This window comes from Saccostrea echinata, unplaced genomic scaffold, assembly GCF_033153115.1.
Source record: "Saccostrea echinata isolate AGI-Se365-2 ecotype Australia unplaced genomic scaffold, CSIRO_AGI_Sech_v1 ptg000030l, whole genome shotgun sequence".
NCBI classification, from domain to species: domain Eukaryota; kingdom Metazoa; phylum Mollusca; class Bivalvia; order Ostreida; family Ostreidae; genus Saccostrea; species Saccostrea echinata.
In genome coordinates, this window is record NW_026889779.1 from 421,056 (window position 1) to 440,000 (window position 18,945).

An 18,945-nucleotide genomic window follows, 5' to 3' on the forward strand; every position below is an offset into this window, starting at 1 on the left:
CTCTGTTCTATTAATAATAATTTTGATTTCCTCAAAAACTTCTGTATTTCTGATTGATGAACATGAAATCCATTAGAACACAGATGTTTATACATGTAACTAACACTAACATATCCGGAGAATTAAATTGTATTGAAGGAATAATATTGCTAGTTTTTAGTCACTACTGATACTGGAAATAATTTAACTAAAACAAGTGGTTTATATTAAGGTTGGACGATACATTCCTCAAATATCTGTTATGTATATCTTCGTAATGTATGAAAAATATTAAAAATTTTAATTACATTCTGTTTTCTAAACCAGTTTCTAATTATCCTTAAATAATCCAAACACTAAAAAATTTGATATTTCAAATTAATTTTTTTCCAAATGGATTATGAAGAAAAACTACCCTCTGGTATCTTGCACAAATGCCTGGTAAGGTACCTCAATTTTTTGTGAATAAACATGTTAAGGTAGCAATACTTCAATGACAAAATCTTGAAAAAAATTATATATTATTGAGGAACGTATCATCTGTCCTTTAGATGAAGTTATCGTAAATAAGATGATTTACACACACGCAACAGAAAAAACATCACGGCAGCGGAATATACACTCATATATTAGGGAAACTTGATTTACAGAAAGTAAATTTTACATCTCTGTTCATCAGTACAGAAATTCAGCGATTAGCTTATTGAGTCAAAGGCAAGCGCATTTTCATGAAAATTTATTTTGGGTCTTTAGTGGATTTAGAGTCGATCAGAGGTTGATTTCGGGTTAAGAGAAATATATTGTTGTTATTCTGGGTGAGGCGCGTGCGTGTATGTAAGGGGGAGGGTAGTAAAAATATACAATAACTTTTTGACTTTACATTTATTAGTTAACAGGAGTTTATTTGAAAACTGCACATGAAAATAAAGCATTACTCAAGAAAAAAAAATTATCAGAGAAAAACGACACTTATCAAAAACATACTTGCTGCATACACTATAAGGAATGTCAAAAATTGTGGTTTTAATATATTTTATGATAGTTGTGCTAGTTCATTTCATTTCCTGAAATAAGGTAGCAATGCTCAATAAATGTATAACTTGTATAATTATACTGTAAAAAGAAAGATATATCATTTTCTTATAATTTCATAAAGTATTATCTGTTAATTGGATTTTAAAATGCATTGCATCATGTCATGAAATTGACATCAGAAATCAAATGGAAATTTAAATTTCTGTTTCTAAATAGACACTTCATTTTTTCATCACTAAAGCAATACCCATTAGCTAAGTTTGGACAACCATCAACTCGTATACATCCTTTCAGTACTTTGATTAAAAGAAACTTCTGATAGCATACAATGGTCACGTGACCGCGACTTTTCTTAAATCATTTGTTCCTTACCTGGCGTCAGCGACAAATTGTGAAAAAATAAAATATCCCATGCACAACTAGGGTTAGTGATTTTTATTTCTGTAAAGTTTCATGAAGATTTTGAAAGCCATCTATGAGAACGCTCGAGTGCAAAACTAAGGTGAACCAAAATACGACTTCGTTCTGGTGGCTGAGGCGATGGGCCTGCTCCATTTTTTGTGCAGAAAACAATTTGATCTAGTAGAAGGAATAAACCTTTAAAGTTTCCAAAAGATCGCTTGCGTATTTACCGAGAAAAATAGAAATTAAAGAATTTTCACTTTTCATCCGTTTCCATGGCAACGGTTGGAATTTAGAAAAATTTGAATGTTGACTGCACACCTAGAGTTTCTAATTATAATTTCTGTAAAGTTTCGACAAGATTGTCCAAGCCACCTCTGAGAACATATGTGAGCATTATTCTTCTTTTCTGTTTTGTTTCTATGGTAACTGTGTGCGAACAATTAAAGATCTTTCCACCTTCATTAAAATTTTATATATTCTTCATATTTAACTCTCTACTGTTTATTTTTATACAAAATAAACCAGAAATGGCTTGAGAGATTGAAAAGGGGCAATAACTTTCAAAGGGGTTAAGCTTAGGGGACAAGAATGAAATCTTTGAAATAGATTTAAGAGTACATATTAATGATGCAAAGACAGATAGTATATGTTGAAAGACAAAACAGCTGTAAAAAAATATTAATTTCTCATTTTTAGAATGACCTTGACCTTTGACCTTTGCATATATTTTAGGGTCAAAGGTCAATGAATCTTATGCAGTTGGTCCCATGTCTCTACGACTTATCGTTTTGAAAATTTTTAATTATTCGTAAACATCAAAAAGTTTCAGGGGCATTAACTCATAAAAGGGGTCAACAAATACTTTCGCAATGAAAAGATTGAAGAGTCCCCTCAATGAGTCGAAGAAATTGGTGAAACTTCTGTATCTCTACAGTTTACGGTTTCGAAGGAGTAGCGATAACATGCTAAAATGAAAGCAGAAAGGAAGTCATGAATAAGTCTCCAAGTTTGTGTACAGACATTTGAGATATACTACACGTAACCATCACTATCACTCGTTCTTTTGCGAGTTTCCTAGCAGTTAGTTCTTTAAAAAGCAGCCGGTTTACAGAATAGACAAGATCCGGATTGAACAACATTTATTAAACATAAATTATAAAGAAATTCAAAAGACGATAAAGGAATGTATGTGACCTTGAACTTGTCCAAATGACCTTGCGAAAGCCATGACACACTCTGGTTATGAGCAAACCCCATCTGTGTATTACTAACTTCTCAAATTCACTCATGTTCATACAGTCCATACATCCAGTCAAAATATCTTATCCTTAGTGACCTTGAACTTGAGTTTAGGCCATGTCACACTCTGCATGATACCAACAATGTTTCACTAGAAAAAGACTGTAACGAATTTAAAGCTTCTCATCCAAACTCATCCAAATGACCTTTCATCAAGACCATAACACACACTGGTTAAGAAAAATCCCAATCTGTGATTTATTGACTGGATAAGGTTAGCCATGTTCTTTCAGACCATAGATCGAGTCAAATAATTTATCAGGTTCCACACAATGATTTAAGGATTCATTGTGAATGTTTTTGTCCAGTTTGGATATTGAACAAGACGTGTTTGTGAAACACTGATGCCCCGGTATTGCAGCTTATGGCAAAGGTTTAAGTTTCTCAAATCCGTATCCAACTCCAAGGTCAAAGTCAAGAGATAAGAAATTATGTTACCCAAAGAAAGATCTCGTCTCAGTGAATATAACTGTGAAATATGAAACCGCTATAAGACTAACTATTGAAAAGCATGGCAAAGGTTAATTTTTTTTTATACTCAAGTCAAATGTTAAGGTCAAGGATAGATTAACGGTGTCCAAAGGAATGCCTTGTCATAAGAAATAGACATTGAAATATGAAAGCCCTAGCATTAATTATTCAAAAGTTATGACAAAGGTCAACGTTTTTTTTTCCAAAAGTAGGTCAAACCCCAAGATCAAGGACAAAAGTCAAAACTGTCGGTACTCAAGGGAGGGTCTTGTCACAAGAAACACACATGTAAAAATACGAAAACCCTAACATCAACTGTTGAAAAGTTATGAATGAGATTAAAATGTTTCAAAGGTAGGTCAAACTCTAAGGTCAAAGGTAAAAAGTCAAAACTTTTAATTTTTTTTAAAGTACGTCAAACTCCAAGGTCAAGGTCAAATAGTAAGAATTGTTGATATCCAATGAACAGCGTTTTCACAAGGAATACACCTGTGAATGTGAAAACACTAGTCCCAACCGTTCAAAAGGTATTGCCAAGGTTAGATTTTTTAAAAAGTGGGTCAAACTCCAAGGTGAACGTCACAAGGTCAAAAATATTTATTCCAAAGAAAAGGTCTTGTCACAAAGAATTTCGGATGTGAAGTATGAAAGCCCTAACGCCAACTGTTCAAAAGGCTAAATTTTGCATAGTTGGTCAAACTAAAAGGCTGTAGAAAGGATAAGAGAGACTCCGAGATATTCAATCAAGTAACTTATGATATTGCAGATCAAATAAAGCATGAGCTATAAGAGCAGGCACGTAGCATCAGCCTCCCCCTTTTTTCAGACCTAATTTTTTACTTTAGTAATGTTCATTGAAAGTCCCGTTGGCCCCCACTTTTTGTTGCAGTATAGTCTCGTTGTCCCCACCCCTTTCCCCCAGGAAATAGGATTCTGGGCTATTTTCCTATTTTGGTTTTGCTTGTGAAGTCTTTTCAGGTAAGTTAATTTTTTTCTCTGGCTGCCCCCCCCCCCCCCCTTTTCAAAAAAGATGCTATGTCCTTGAAAAGTAACATGTAGAAATGTCTGTCCTGGCATATGTTATAGTTTTATAATCTACAGCCTAACTTTGCACTTAAACCACAAACACATACGTGTAGTACAAAATAATGATAAAAATAGAAATAATCAGTAATATTAATTAATTATTAAGATGAAAAATGAAAATAATACAAAAAATTTTATATTACATATATAGAGAGATTGTCAATCAAATGGCATGTTCAACGCAAGAGCAGCAATAAGAAACTCACCAACAGTTTTTTTTTAAAATTCCAAATTGCTTTTTAATTTCTACAGATATTTATAATCCTTTCAATGTATGTTCGTGGATTATTGATGGAATAATTTTAGTTACATGTCAAGTTTAATATTATGGTGTTTGTGCTTTGTAGCAAGAATTTGCTAAATACTTATAATTTTCTATGATTGTACCGAAAAGTAGATACATGTTTTAAAGCAGAGCTGCCGCTCAAGCTTTATTTCTGTTGTGTAGATCTAGAGGTCTTTGTGTATATATCATAGGTAAAAGTACCAATACCGATGATCACATCCCTTATTCTTGTTTATTACACCCCTTGCAGTGGCAGATCCAGGAATTTCATAACGGGGGGGGGGGGGGGGGGGGGGCAAAGTAGAAGGCAGGGGAGGGGTCGGGGGGGGGGCTGCATGCAATGAAGCCCCCAGAGGGTCTATAACAAAGCCCTGGTGGGGATCCAGGGGCGAAGCCCCCAGAAGTTGACAAATTCTTACAAATAAGAGATGTTTTTTCCTTGATTTAAGGATAATGGACATATAAGTTCTACATACAAAAAATTCAAACGGAAGGGGGGGGGGGGGTGCGCCGACGGCCCTGGATCCACCTTTGCTTTTTTTTTTTTTTATTTTTTACATGTAGTTATGCACCTCACCAACCCTTCTTGTGTTCAAGATGTTTCAGTCGTTTCTTTGCATTATAACTTAACAAGAAGTCCGTGATTTTTTTTGTGAAGTTTAGTTTTTAAAATTCCGAAAATGACAGGCTAAAAGGATATGTATTATTGATGAAAATAATGAAATTGGTAATCAAAGTTCAAAATACACGTGCGGTGGCGATATTCAAAATTGACAGGAAGTCGCTTGACTTTTTAATACACTTAAAGATGGTGTCAAGAGGAAAGAGTTTGAAAGGTTTGATAAATACACACATGCATCACAGAGTTGACCAATATGAATGCATTATGATCAGGTCACGTGGTAAGTACCTCTATCACAATAATTGACGCGTGGAGCACCTGCATTGATTTCTTATAATTAAGTTAAAAATTTATTTTAAAAAAAATGAAGATATTAGTTAATAAAAGTTTTATTAATTATTTATTATTAGCTCACCTGAGCTGAAAGCTCAAGTGAGCTTTTCTGATCACCCGTTGTCCGTCGTCCGTCCGTCCGTCTGTCTGTCCGTCCGTCAATCTGTAAACTTTTCACATTTTCAACTTCTTCTCAAGAACCACTGGGCCAATTTTAACCAAACAAATCATCCTTGGGTGAAGGGGAGTTTAAATTGTTAAAATGAAGGGCCAAGCCCCCTTCAAAGGGGAGATAATCAAGAAAAGACAAAAATTGGGTGGGTCTTTAAAAAATCTTCTTCTCAAGAACCACTGGGCCAGAAGCTGAAACTTATATGGAAACATCCTGGGGTAGTGTAGATTCTAAATTGTTCAAATCATGACCCCCGGGGGTAGGGCGGGGCCACAATAGGGAATCCAAATTTTACATTGAAATATGTAGTAAAAATCTTTAAAAATCTTCTTCTCAAGAACCACTGGGCCAGAAAAGCTGAAACTTATATGGAAGCATCCTGGGGTAGTGTAGATTCTAAATTGTTCAAATCATGACCCCCGGGGGTAGGGCGGGCCACAATAGGGAATCAAAGTTTTACATTGAAATATGCAGAAAATATCTTTAAAAATCTTCTTGTCAAGAACCACTGGGCCAGAAAAGCTGAAACTTATGTGGAAGCATCCTGGGATAGTGTAGATTCTAAATTGTTCAAATCATGATCCCCGGGGGTAGGGCTGGGCCACAATAGAGAATCCAAGTTTTACATTGAAATATGTAGAAAATATTTTTTAAAACCTTCTTCCCAAGAACCACTGGGCCAGAATATCTGAAACTTATGTGGAAGCATCCTGGGATAGTGTAGATTCTAAATTGTTCAAATCATGACCCCCGGGGGTAGGGTGGGACCACAATAGGGAATCCAAGTTTTACTTTGAAATATGTAGTAAAAGACTTAAAAAATCTTCTCCTCAAGAACCACTGGGCCAGAAAAGCTGAAATTTATGTGGAAGCATCCTTGGGAAGTGTAGATTCTAAATTGATCAAATCATGACCCCCCAGGGGTAGGGTGGGGCCACAATAGAGAATCCAAGTTTTACATTAATATATATAGGAAAAATCTTCTTCTCAAGAACCACTGGGTCAGAATATCTGAAACTTATGTGGAAGCATCCTGGGGTAGTGTAGATTCTATAGTGATCAAAATGTGACCCCGGGGGTAGGGCGGGGCCACAATAGGGAATCCAAGCTTTACATTGATATATATAGGAAAAATCTTCTTCTTAAGAATCACTGGGCCAGAATATCTGAAACATATGTAGAAGCATCCTGGGGTAGTGTAGATTCTAAATTGATCAAATCGTGACCCCCTGGGGGTAGGGCGGGGCCACAATAGGGAATCCAAGCTTTACATTGAAATATGAAGGCAAAATCTTCTTTTCAAGAACCACTGGGCCTAGGAAAAATCTTCTTCTCAAGAATCACTGGGCCAGAATATCTGAAACATATGTAGAAGCATCCTGGGGTAGTGTAGATTCTAAATTGTTCATATCATGACCCCGGGGGTAGGGCGGGGCCACAATAGGTATTACAAGGTAGGAAATTAGGTGAAGAACAGCAGGGCCAAAGTTACTCAGGTGAGCGATGTGGCCCATGGGCGTTTGGACGGAGGCTTCATAAAAATATACACACTGCCTGTACAGGTACACTATACCGGTACACATCAATGAATGTTCGGATTAATTCAAAAATCGGCGGACATTAATTTATTTTAGTTATCTAAAGGCAATGTTATTTCCAGAGACATTTATATTTTCTGTTTTTTATGTCTCGGATTTTTCTTTTTTGTGATTTACTGGTTTACAAAGGCCTGTGTTTTAACAGCTGTTCATAAACGCTGTCAATTAATATATGATCAGAGAAAACGAGACATCTCCCGGTAATTCATTTCTTATGGAAAATATATGGATTGACATCTTAGCATTTACCTGTGTAATTACGATGTTACAAACCGTGACGATGACTGGCCAGGAGGACTACCCGTTATAAAAACAACTCATGATCAACTCAGCGGACCTATAATTCACTTTAATATATGCTGTAAATCAATAAAATCATTTCAGTGTAGTCGATATTTTATTGCAAAAATAATGAAAAAAAAATACGGGATTTAGAATTTTTCTGTATTTCAAACTCTCGATATGCATATATTTGGGGCGCTCTTGCATATGCACTTATAAAACGTGCATGTCCTGTACTTGCATGCGTGTACATTGTATGTGTCCGTAAAACCTTAAGAGAGCTGATAAATGTGTTCTGATTTTCAGAAAAAATAATGGGAACCTATAAATAATTACACGTTTATCATTTTGTTCGCATACAGTAACAAGTTAAGTAGAAAAAATAATTTGTTCAACATCGAGGTGCCCGCGGCTGTCTGTGGCCACGTGTATGTAAATGAGGACTGGACTACAACACTTAAGACACAAAGCGGCAGAGATGGATGAAACTGTTTGCTATATTACAAAGACTTGAATTATACTACATGTATAATTGAAGGAATTTTTATTTATGTTAATGTTTATTTAATTCTATAAATAATAAATGGACATTCACAAGAGTGATGGTAAAAATAATATGTGCGTAGCATGCGTAGTAATTACAACAAGAGCACCGCTAAGTGGAGCATCCCCTCGCGGCAGGAACTTCACCGGTAATGGCAATACCTCCATACGAGAGAAAAATTCTCAAGAGGGACGTTAATGTAGATACAATCATCTAGTTAGGTTTAAAATAAGGTAAAGAAAATAAAATATGTTGCAGCACTAATTGTTTTTTTTTTAACAAAATCATCGGGGGTGTGGGGGGGAGGGGGTGTCATTTTTAAACCAAAGTACATAGCATCGCGGGGGGGGGGGGGGGGGGGGGGCATAACATGCATACGTAACTGGGCAGTTTCCCTTATTCCTAGCAGAAACATATCTCGTATGCTCTAAGTTTCAGTAATTTACCTTCCTAGATATATCTCAAAGTTGCATGCTATATGCATAAAATCTGAGAATACCCACGGAGACAATATTTTTTTCGTAATAAAAATGACAATATACCGGTGTTGAGAGGTCACTGAAACCATAGACCTAAACTTGCAAAATGTCTTTATAGCTTTCAGGAATTACGTGTGCCTCACGAATAAATTCCATGTTGTAAACAGACACCTGTGGAAATTTGGTAATGAAACCGCGACGTTCATCAAATTATTTCAATTACTCAGTCCACATCTGAGATGAAACTTAATTCATACAGACTGTCTCAAGATACGCACAATAATATGACAATACGCAAAAATTTAATACAGTTGGGTGAACTTACTGAACTGCTGAAGGGAGTCTATCGAAGCGACCCGAATTTTCCAAGGTTGATTAAGCGGAAGCAAGTATTGTCAAGTCGTACATAAAATTTCAGGGTTTGAAGGTAGTAAAAACGCAATATTTTGAGAAATATTTCACCGATTAATTTGAAAATGAATAGGGTTCGTCCTCTTACGATGCTACATAAGTATGTGGAAGCTGAGAATTGATAGTCTAAAGGTTCTCTTTAAATCTTGCCCACAAGCTGTAACGGACACACTAACACACTAACACACACACATACGCACAGTAGCGATGCTATATCCCCTCTGCAACTAGTTGCGCGAGGGGATAATTATTTACCGAAGCCCCCATTCAATTACAATTGCAGATGAATTAAAATACAACAACACGGGATAGAGCAATACTTTTTTTAAATGTATTGTTGCGTGAACAGACAAAAACAGCGATTAAAATTCAAAATGATTTATATGCACCAGTGTTTGGAATTAAGATTATAAAAGATCGGTAAAGTAATCTTACTGATTCGATATAATTAAAAACATAACTTTCCATTAATTAATAGCTCTTTGTACAAAATTGACATTATACGCGATCACAAATACTAGCTTTGTTTATGGCCACAGGTGGCTAGTACACTGGTGACCTCGATCAAAGGCGTGGGATTCGCGCGTTGGGTTACATAACTAAACATCAAGCTGAACATGGAGACCGTAATATGCATACAGCTAATGATCATGAATTATTCAATGCATACAGTTTGAAATCACTTACAAAGTTTGTTGTAATAATAAACGTAGAAAGATAGATTTAATATTCTCCGCTTTTGAACACTATTAGTCTAATTTAAAAAAGAAGAAAAGAAAGACTAGTTGTAATAAATAATTTAATAGTGAACCATAAACCACGTTTTAAACCTTATTAAAAAGAAAATTAACATTAAATATCGCAGGGTATATTATTGATAGCAAGTCTGTTTAAGTTATACACATGAAGAGGTCTGATTTCCTTGCTGAATGAAAAACGTTACCTGTTTACCTGGCCTGCTTTCTAATACGTATTACGCAATACCCATGGTATACTCAAACAAAACAATATTTTCATTAGATCAAAAAGGTGTAAAAGAACAATTTTGTTCCCAAGATCCAGATCGAAATATTTACCATTTTTGAGTTATAAAGCAAAAACTTTTAAGGGTCCAAGATCCCTAATCATAGGGGCCAGCCCCTTTTAAATAGTATAATATGAAAGCCCTTGCAATTATGCACAACTTTTGTTCTACATGTCTTAACAAAATATTTCTAGTTTTCAAGATATAAAGGAAAATATGTCAATATGTCATGTGACGTTGGAAACGGAAGACCTTAATAAATTAATTTTTCATCCAATCAAATGATGTGTTGCAACCAAAAATATATTATATTAATATGACTTATCATGGTTTTGTTGTTTTTGAGAAGATTTTTAAATGATCTTTCCTATAAATTCCTAACTAAAAAACTTTGATCATCTGTTGTGCCCCCTCCCTACCCCAGGGGGTCAAGATATGAACAAATTTGAATTAACATTACCCAAAGATGCTTGCATATAAATAAGACAAATCATGGCTTTGCTCTTCTTGAGAAGAAGATTGTTAAAGAATTTTCATATGTATTCATGTGTAAATCTTTCATCATCCATTGTGGCCCCACTCTATCCCAGGAGTCATGATTTGAACAAACTTGAATCTATACAATCTGAGGATGCTTCCATATGAATATAACCAACCATGGTTTTGCTGTTTTTGAGAAAAGAATTTTTTCAAGATTTTAATCCTACATATTCCAATGTAAAACTTTCATTGTCCATTGTGACCCTACCCTACCCCCGGGGAGCATGATTTAAAAAAAATTAACTTGAATTTACACTACCTGAAGATGTTTCCACATAAGTTACATCTTTCTTGGCCAAGTAGTTCTGGATAAGAAGATTTTTTCAATGTATTTCCATGTAAAATTTTGATCAATCATTGTGGCCTCACCCTACCCCAGGGGGTCATTGAATCTTGAATCTACACTACCTGAGGATGTTTGCACAAAAGTTTCATCTTTCTTGGCCCAGTGATTCTGGAGAAGAAGATTTTTAAGGATTTTTCCTATGTATTCCTATGTAAAACTTTGATCATCCATTGTGGCCCCACCCTACCCCCAGGGGTCATGATTTGAACAAAATTGAATCTACATGACCTGAAGATGTTTGCACATAAGTTTCATCTTTCTTGGCCCAGTGGTTCTGGAGAAGAAGATTTTTAAAGATTTTTCCTATGTATTCCTAGGTAAAACTTAGATCGTCCATTGTGACCCCATGCTACCTCCCCCCCCCCCCCCCCCCCCCCCCCCCCGGGCCATGATCTGTAAAAACTTGAATCTACACTATCGGAGAATTTTCCCATATAAGTTTCATCTTTCTTGGCTTAGTGGTTCTTGCCAAGAAGATATTTAAAAGATGCCATTAATTTTTCACTAATTCTTAAATATCTCCCCTTGGAAAAAGGCTTGGCCCTTCATTTGAACAAATTTGAATCACCGTTACCCAAGGATACTTTGTGGCAAGTTTGGTTGAAATTGGCCCAGTGGTTCTTGAGAAGAAGTCGAAAATGTGAAAAGTTTATACATGATGCACACCCGCACGATGCACACCTGCATAACGACGGACGAAAACAGATAGCAATAGGTCACCTGAGTGACCCAGGTGACCTAAAAATATTGAAAAACAAAAAAAGTTGAAAAATTCGACACTTTTAATTCCCTTCCAATAGTAACCGGAAGTACTGATGACAAAAAGAAGGTAAATTCGAACATCTAGAAATCATGGTCTATCATCTCTAACAAGTCTCCAGTTCATATCTTTAGCCGTTTCTTAGATCCTTCGAGGACAATATTTCATTTTAAAATCAGGAAATTTCCATAACTTGACACTGGAACTGAATTTACCAAAATACAGAAATTTATATAAAATTCATATAAAGACCTTTTATCCCTGAAAATATCAAAGAATAGTTTTTGAGAAATTGCATGCACAAAATTTTGTCTTAAAATAAAAAAAAAAAAAGAATAATAAAACTAGAAACTCATTGCAAGCAACATGAGGTCTTCTGTCTGAATAACCATCCTTATAATATGTAATATTCTTTGCACGTAAAATTAAAATTTATATGTTCTCGTGGTACAGACACCTAACAATATAACATTACGTAGTCATACATGGTAGTTTAAAATTCAAGCCCCCCCCCCCCCCTTGTAGGGGGGGGGGGCTTGAATTTTAAACTACCTGATGATGCTTCCATGTCAATATAACAAATGGCTTTGTTGTACTTGAGAAGATTTTTTAAAAAAAATTCCCATATATTCCTTTGTAAAAATTTGATCCCTCATTGTGGCTCCTCCCTATCCCAGGGGTCATCATTTGAACAAACTTGAATCTACACTACCTGAGGATGCTTCCATATCAATATGACTAAACATAGCTTTTCTGTTCTTCAGAAGAAGATATTTTCCTTTATATTTCTATGTAAAACTTTGATCCTCCATTGTGGCTCCGCCCTACCCCCGGGGGTCATGGTTTGAACAAACTTGAATCTACACTACCCGAGGATGCTTCCATATCAATATGACTAAACATAGCTTTTCTGTTCTTGAGAAGAAATATTTTTTCTATATGTTCTTATGTAAAACTTTCCTTCCCCCATTGGGCCCCACCCTACCCTTGGGGGTCATCATTTGAACAAAATTGAATCTACACTACCTGAGGATGCTTCCATATCAAAATGACTAATCATGGTTTGCAGTTCTTCAGAAGAAGATATTTTCCTTTATATTTCTATGCAAAACTTTGATCCTCCATTGTGGCCCCGCCCTATACCCCGGGGGGTCATGGTTTGAACAAACTTGAATCTACACTACCTGAGGATGCTTCCATATAAATATGACTCATCATGACTTTGCTGTTCTTGAGAAGAAGATTTTTAAAGATTTTTCCTATATATTTCTATGTAAAACTTTGATCCTCCATTGCGGCCCCGCCCTACTCCCGGGGGCCATGGTTTGATCAAATTTGAATCTACACTACCTGAGGATGCTTCCACATGAGTTTCATCTTCCCTAGCTTTGTGGTTCTTGAGAAGAAGATTTTGAAAAGATGCTATTAATTTTTCACTAATTCTTTATTATCTCCCTTTGAAAGAGGGTGTGGCCCTTCATTTGAACAAACTTGAATCCCCTTCACCCAAGGATACTTTGTGGCAAGTTTGGTTGAAATTGGCCCAGTGGTTCTTGAGAAGAAGTCGAAAATGTGAAAAGTTTACAGACGGACGGACGGACAGACAGACAGACAGACAGACGGACTACAGACAAAATGTGATCAGAAAAGCTCACTTGAGCCTTCGGCTCAGGTGAGCTAAAAATCTGGTAAAAATTCCCTTCCTTATAAAAACTTTTACTCTGTTTGCCTCAGATATGCCTAGGTGCGGAGAAGATTTTTAAAGAAATAATGCATTTTTACTACAGATTCACTATATTTTCAATAGAGCCCCCAACCCCAACCCCCACCCCCGAAACACCAGAGCTTCTGACCCTGGGACATATGTTTGCTCATCATAACTAATCACTTTGTTTATCTGTTTAACACTAAGGAGCAAACAGGATTATTTAATAGAATTAATGCATTTTCACTAAATTATCAAGAGCCCCACCCTCACACCAGCACATCTGACCCAGGGGTCATGAAATTCACTACTCTGGAAGAAGCACACTTGCTCATCATAACTATACACTTAGCTTCTTTGCTTTTTTAACCAGAAGAAGAAAAGAATATTTTCAAAGAAATTTTGCTTTTTCACTTTATAATCAATAAAAGCCCACTATAGGATCTATATAGCCCCGCTCTAGCACCAGAACTCCTGTCCCCGGGGCCATGAATTTCAAAATTTTGGAAGAGGCATCCTTGCTTATCATAACAATGTGCTTAGTTTGTTTAAATAATACCCAGGTGCAGAGAAAAAGATTTTTAAAGAATTAATACATTTTCACTTTATAATCAATAGAGCCCCCCCCCCCCCCCCCCCTTACACCAGAACCCCTGATCCAGGAGCCACAAATTTCAAAATTTTGAAAGAGGCATCCTTGATTATCATAACTATGTATTTAATGCGTTTCAATAATACCCCGGAGTAGAGAAGAAGATTTTCAAAGAATTAATGATTTTTCACTATATCGTCAATATCATCACCCACCCTAACACCAGAACCCCTGACCCAGGAGCCATGAAATTCACAATTTTGGAAGAGGCACTCTTGCTCATCATAACTATGTACTTAGTTACTGAATTTAATACCCAGGAGCAGAGAAGAAGATTTTCAAAGAATTAATGCATTTTCACTATATAATCAATAGAGTCCCGCCCTAACACGAGAACCCCTGACCCAGGGGCCATGAAATTCACAATTTTGGAAGAGGCACTCTTACTCATCATAACTATGTACTTACTTAGTTTATTTAATACCCAGGAGCAGAGAACAAGATTTTCAATGAATTAATGCATTTTTCACTATATAATCAATAGAGCCCCACCCTAACACCAGAACCCCTGCCCCTGGGGCTATGAATTTCACAATTTTGGAAGAGGCACTCTTACTCATCATAACTATATACTTAGTTTATTTGATACCCAAGAGCAGAGAAGAAGATTTCCAAAGAATTTATGCATTTTCACTATATAATCAATAGAGCCCCGCCCTAGCACCAGAACCCCTGCCCCTGGGGCCATGAATTTTACAATTTTCGAAGAGTCACTCTTACTCATCATAACTATATACTAAGTTAGTTTATTTAATACCCAGGAGCAAAGAAGAAGATTTTCAAAGAAATAATGCACTTTCACTATATGATCTATATAGCCCCGCCCTAGCACCAGAACCCCTGACCCTGGGGCCATGAATTTCACAATTTTGGTAGAGGACTCAATGCTTATTACAATGATGCCAACAGTTTGACTGCTTGATGTCCAGGAGTAAAGAAGAAGATTTTTAAAGATTGCATTCATTTTGGTGGTTTTAGCCCCACCCCTCAGGCCCCAGGGGGGCAGGGACCATGAAATTCACAATTTTTGTTCCCCTTCACCCATAGATGCTATATGCCAAATTTAGTTGAAATTGGTTGAGCGGTTTCAGAGAAGAAGCTAAAAATGTTCAAATGTTTACGCACATCGCACGACGCACGCCGACGGACAAAAATGGATAGCAATAGATCACCTGAGTGAGTCAGGTGACCTAAAAAATATGTTGCTTCCCAAAGTAAGGTATTGTCTTGAGAAATATGAATGCCCTAGCAGCAACCATTGAAAAGATATAGAAAAGGTTAAAGTTTTTCAAAAGCAAGTCAAACATTCAAGGTCAAATGGTCAAAATTAATGGTGCCCAAGGAAAGGCCTTCTCACAAGAAATACACATGTGTAGTATGAAAGCGGAAACACAAATCGTTCAAAAGTTATGGCCAAGGTTAAAGATTTTCAAGAGTAGGTCAAACTCCAAAGTCAAGGTCAACGGATTACAATTGTTGGTATCCAAAGGAAGGTTTTGTCACAATGATTACATATGTGAAATATGAAAGCCCTAGCACCCACCTTTCAAAAGTTATAGCCAAGGTTAGAGTTTTCTAAATTAGGTCAAACTCCAAGGTCAAGGTCAAAGGATCAAAGTTGTCAGTATCCAAAAGAAGGTCTTGTCACAAGGATTACATATGTGAAGTATAAAAGCCCTAGCACTAACTGTTCAAAAGTTATGGCAAAGGTTAAAGTTTTAGAAAAAGAGGTCAAACTCCAAGGTCAAGGATCAAAGTTGTTGGTATCCAAAGGAAGGTCTTGTCACAAGGATTACATATGTGAAGCATGAAAGCCCTATCACCAGCCGTTCAAAAGTTATGGCCAAAGTTAAAGTTCGGTAAAATTTTGCAAAAGTAGGTCACACTCCAAGGCCAAGTCAAATATGATGGTACCCTAAGAAAGGTCTTGTCACTAGGAATAAACATTCATAGTTTCAAACAATCAAAAGTTATGGTCAATGATAAAGTTTTTGCAGACAAACAGACAGACAGGGCAAAAACTACAGGGCAGATTCACATTAGAATTTACATTATTTAGCGCCAAACATCATGAGTAAATCTTCGCAACTTTTCTTTGGAATGTGTGTTCTATTGAATGGGTGTGAAAGCTTCAATGAAATTTTTTAAAGTATCTTCTTATAGCCTGATTTTTTACCTTTAGAATGTGTATATATCACATAATGTATATGTTTAAGTAACACTGAAGCAGTGAATTGGCTAAAGTTTTTCTTCATATTTTATTTTCCTCTTAACCCCAAAAGTGGACTATTCAAATAAGTTAAACATTCATGAAAAGACTGGAAAGTTTTGGAGCAAAACATGTCTCACTCTACAACGGTCAAGGAATCTGATGTCATTTATGTTTATTAAACAGTCTTTGAAAAAAAAGGTTTTTTTTCTTGTTTTTCTGGATTTCTATTCTTTTAATAGAAGACGATCGAGCCCAGCATGCAAAAGAAATATTTACCACATAATACTTACTATAAATATTTATTGCTTTAGTCAGGCAAGCTTCTTGAAAAGCTATACTTACATTTTGTGTACAACCGGTACATATCACATGTATGACACAACAACCCATCTAAAAATATATCGAGTGAGGACAACCTCCCATACAAATTTAATTGCTCCAGTCCCCACTAGCCATACAAAAAATGAAGTGCCGTCCAACCCTCCCATACATTTTTTCCTGTAATAGGCCTTAGCAATGCCATTCTTATTTTCTTTGTATATCTCATGACCCAAAGTGTTTTATTTATTTACTTGATATATTTTGCTAAGAAAGAAAATGTTGGTTATGTTAGAAAATGTTTAAGTATATCAATGGGGATATTGCGAGAAAATCTCAGAGAGCACTAGTGTGCAACGTAGGTCATTGACCTACTTATTTGAAAATGAAACCACAATCATAGGTCTACAATGTACAACAGGTTGTTTTTTTTCATTCTCGTCAGTGGAATTATTTTTCATCTAAGTTTATGTCATCCTTAAAGCTATACCTACTATATATTGTTACTGTTTGTTCATTGGTAGCTTGAGGTGTCCCATCATTGTAGCTAACTGCACATTTATACTTTCCACTGTCTGCCGGTGTTACTCCTTTTATAATAAGTCCTCCATTTCCATCATTCTGAAGTTTTCCACTATATCCTGTTCCCTCTACGAATGTTGACCCACCAAAGAGTCTGGCAATTGATATTGTGTCATTGACTGTCCATTCAACAGCTGATTGTGCTCCTGCATTATCAAAAACCCATGTCAAATTGGCATTTGTACTCTCACAGAATCCAGTCTCCAATGGAGTGTAAGTAAAGGCAGCATCTACAATTCATGAAATTGAAGACAGTTAAAAATACAGTATTTTTTTAATGACCTATTTTGGGCTTTTTTCCCCAAATGGTACTTCAAATTAGGGGTAAAAATTTTCACAAGTGCATGCAACTCTATTATGGCATAATGTCCTAGGAGATGCACATTAAGTTAAATTGTAAAATATAAACAAGAGGCCCAAGGGTCTTGAATCGCTCTTCAGATAAATTGTACAACCTATCATTTCTATTTGAAGCCTCTAGGTATCCTGTATATTTAAATCAAGCCTTGAAATTCCAAAAGTAGGTCATTATGACCTACATTTTGGTTAAAACACTCCAAGAACTAATGATGAATCAACTGACAAAAATTGATGATTCTAAGACAATCAGCATCTGAAATTTAAAAAAAAAATATCATCATATAATTCAAAACCTGACAAAGTTTGATGATTCTTTGATGATTCTAAGTAATTAGTACCTTAAGGTAGTATGAGTGTGAGATCAAAGTAATGGAAAACAAATGATTTTTAATTTGTATCAATGGATACATATATGTATAAACAATGCTTGATTATAAAATAAGTAAAAAGAATGCAGTCGTTTGCCATCTAGTGGCTGTCAAACTAAATGAGGAAACTCTGTAATTTTTTCCTTAAAAATATTAAAATAGTATGTGTATCAATTTAAATAAATAAGTCAAAGATGACATAAAATTTTAAAATATTTATTATAATATTAATATAATATAATAATTATTATTTATTATTAAAAAATATTTTTAAAATATTTATTTTTATTAAACATGTAACATCTGTTTTAAAATTTAAAACAATAAAAAAAATTATCACAAATTCTATACTTTACTCGAAGCGCCACCTATGATGTCTAATTTTTCACAGCAAAATACATAAATTGTGGATCTTTATCAAATTGTAAAGCACAGACAGAGTAATTGAAACAGAACAAGAGGCCCAGGGGCCACATCGCTCATCTGAGCACTCTGGCTAGGAAAAAGCAGAAATCAGTTCAGTCTTGAAAAGTTTTGATATAAAAGTGGTTCAATGGGGGGTGGGGGTGGGGGGGTGGGGGGGGGGGGGGGTCATTTGAACTTGAATCTATACTTCAAAGGGATGCTTTTGAATTAATATGACAAATAATGGTTATGCTGTTCTTAAAAAGACAATTTTTATTGATATATCATTTGTATTCCTTTGTATAACTATGATCCCCTGTTATGGCCCCCCTATTCTCCAGGGGGGGGGTCATGTTTTGAACAAAATTTGATTCTACATTACCCGAGGAAGCTTCCATTTAAATATGACAAATTATGGCTTTGCTGTTCTTGAGAAGAAGATTTGAAAAGGCTTTTTCCTATGTATTCCTATGTAAGACTCTGATTGCCCATCGTGGCCCCAACCTACCCCTGGGGAAAGGGGGGGGGTTATGACTGGAACAAACTTGAATCTTCACAACCTGAGAATGCACCCGTATAAAAATGACCAATCATGGCTTTGCTGTTCTCAAGAAGATTTTTACAAATTTTTCCTATGTATTATATGCAAAACTTTGATCGCCCATTCTGGC

The 18,945-nt window shown here is 35.8% G+C and overlaps 1 protein-coding gene across 1 annotated transcript in view; it reads right to left on the reverse strand.

Annotated features, from left to right (window-relative positions):
* Window positions 1-18,945, reverse strand: part of LOC133196087 (uncharacterized) — a 214,282-nt gene that overhangs the window by 38,473 nt on the left and 156,864 nt on the right. Inside the window, exon 2 of the mRNA XM_061332029.1 lies at window positions 17,054-17,371. Coding sequence (XP_061188013.1) covers window positions 17,054-17,371 — 318 coding nt within the window. The remainder of the gene's footprint in view (window positions 1-17,053; window positions 17,372-18,945) is intronic.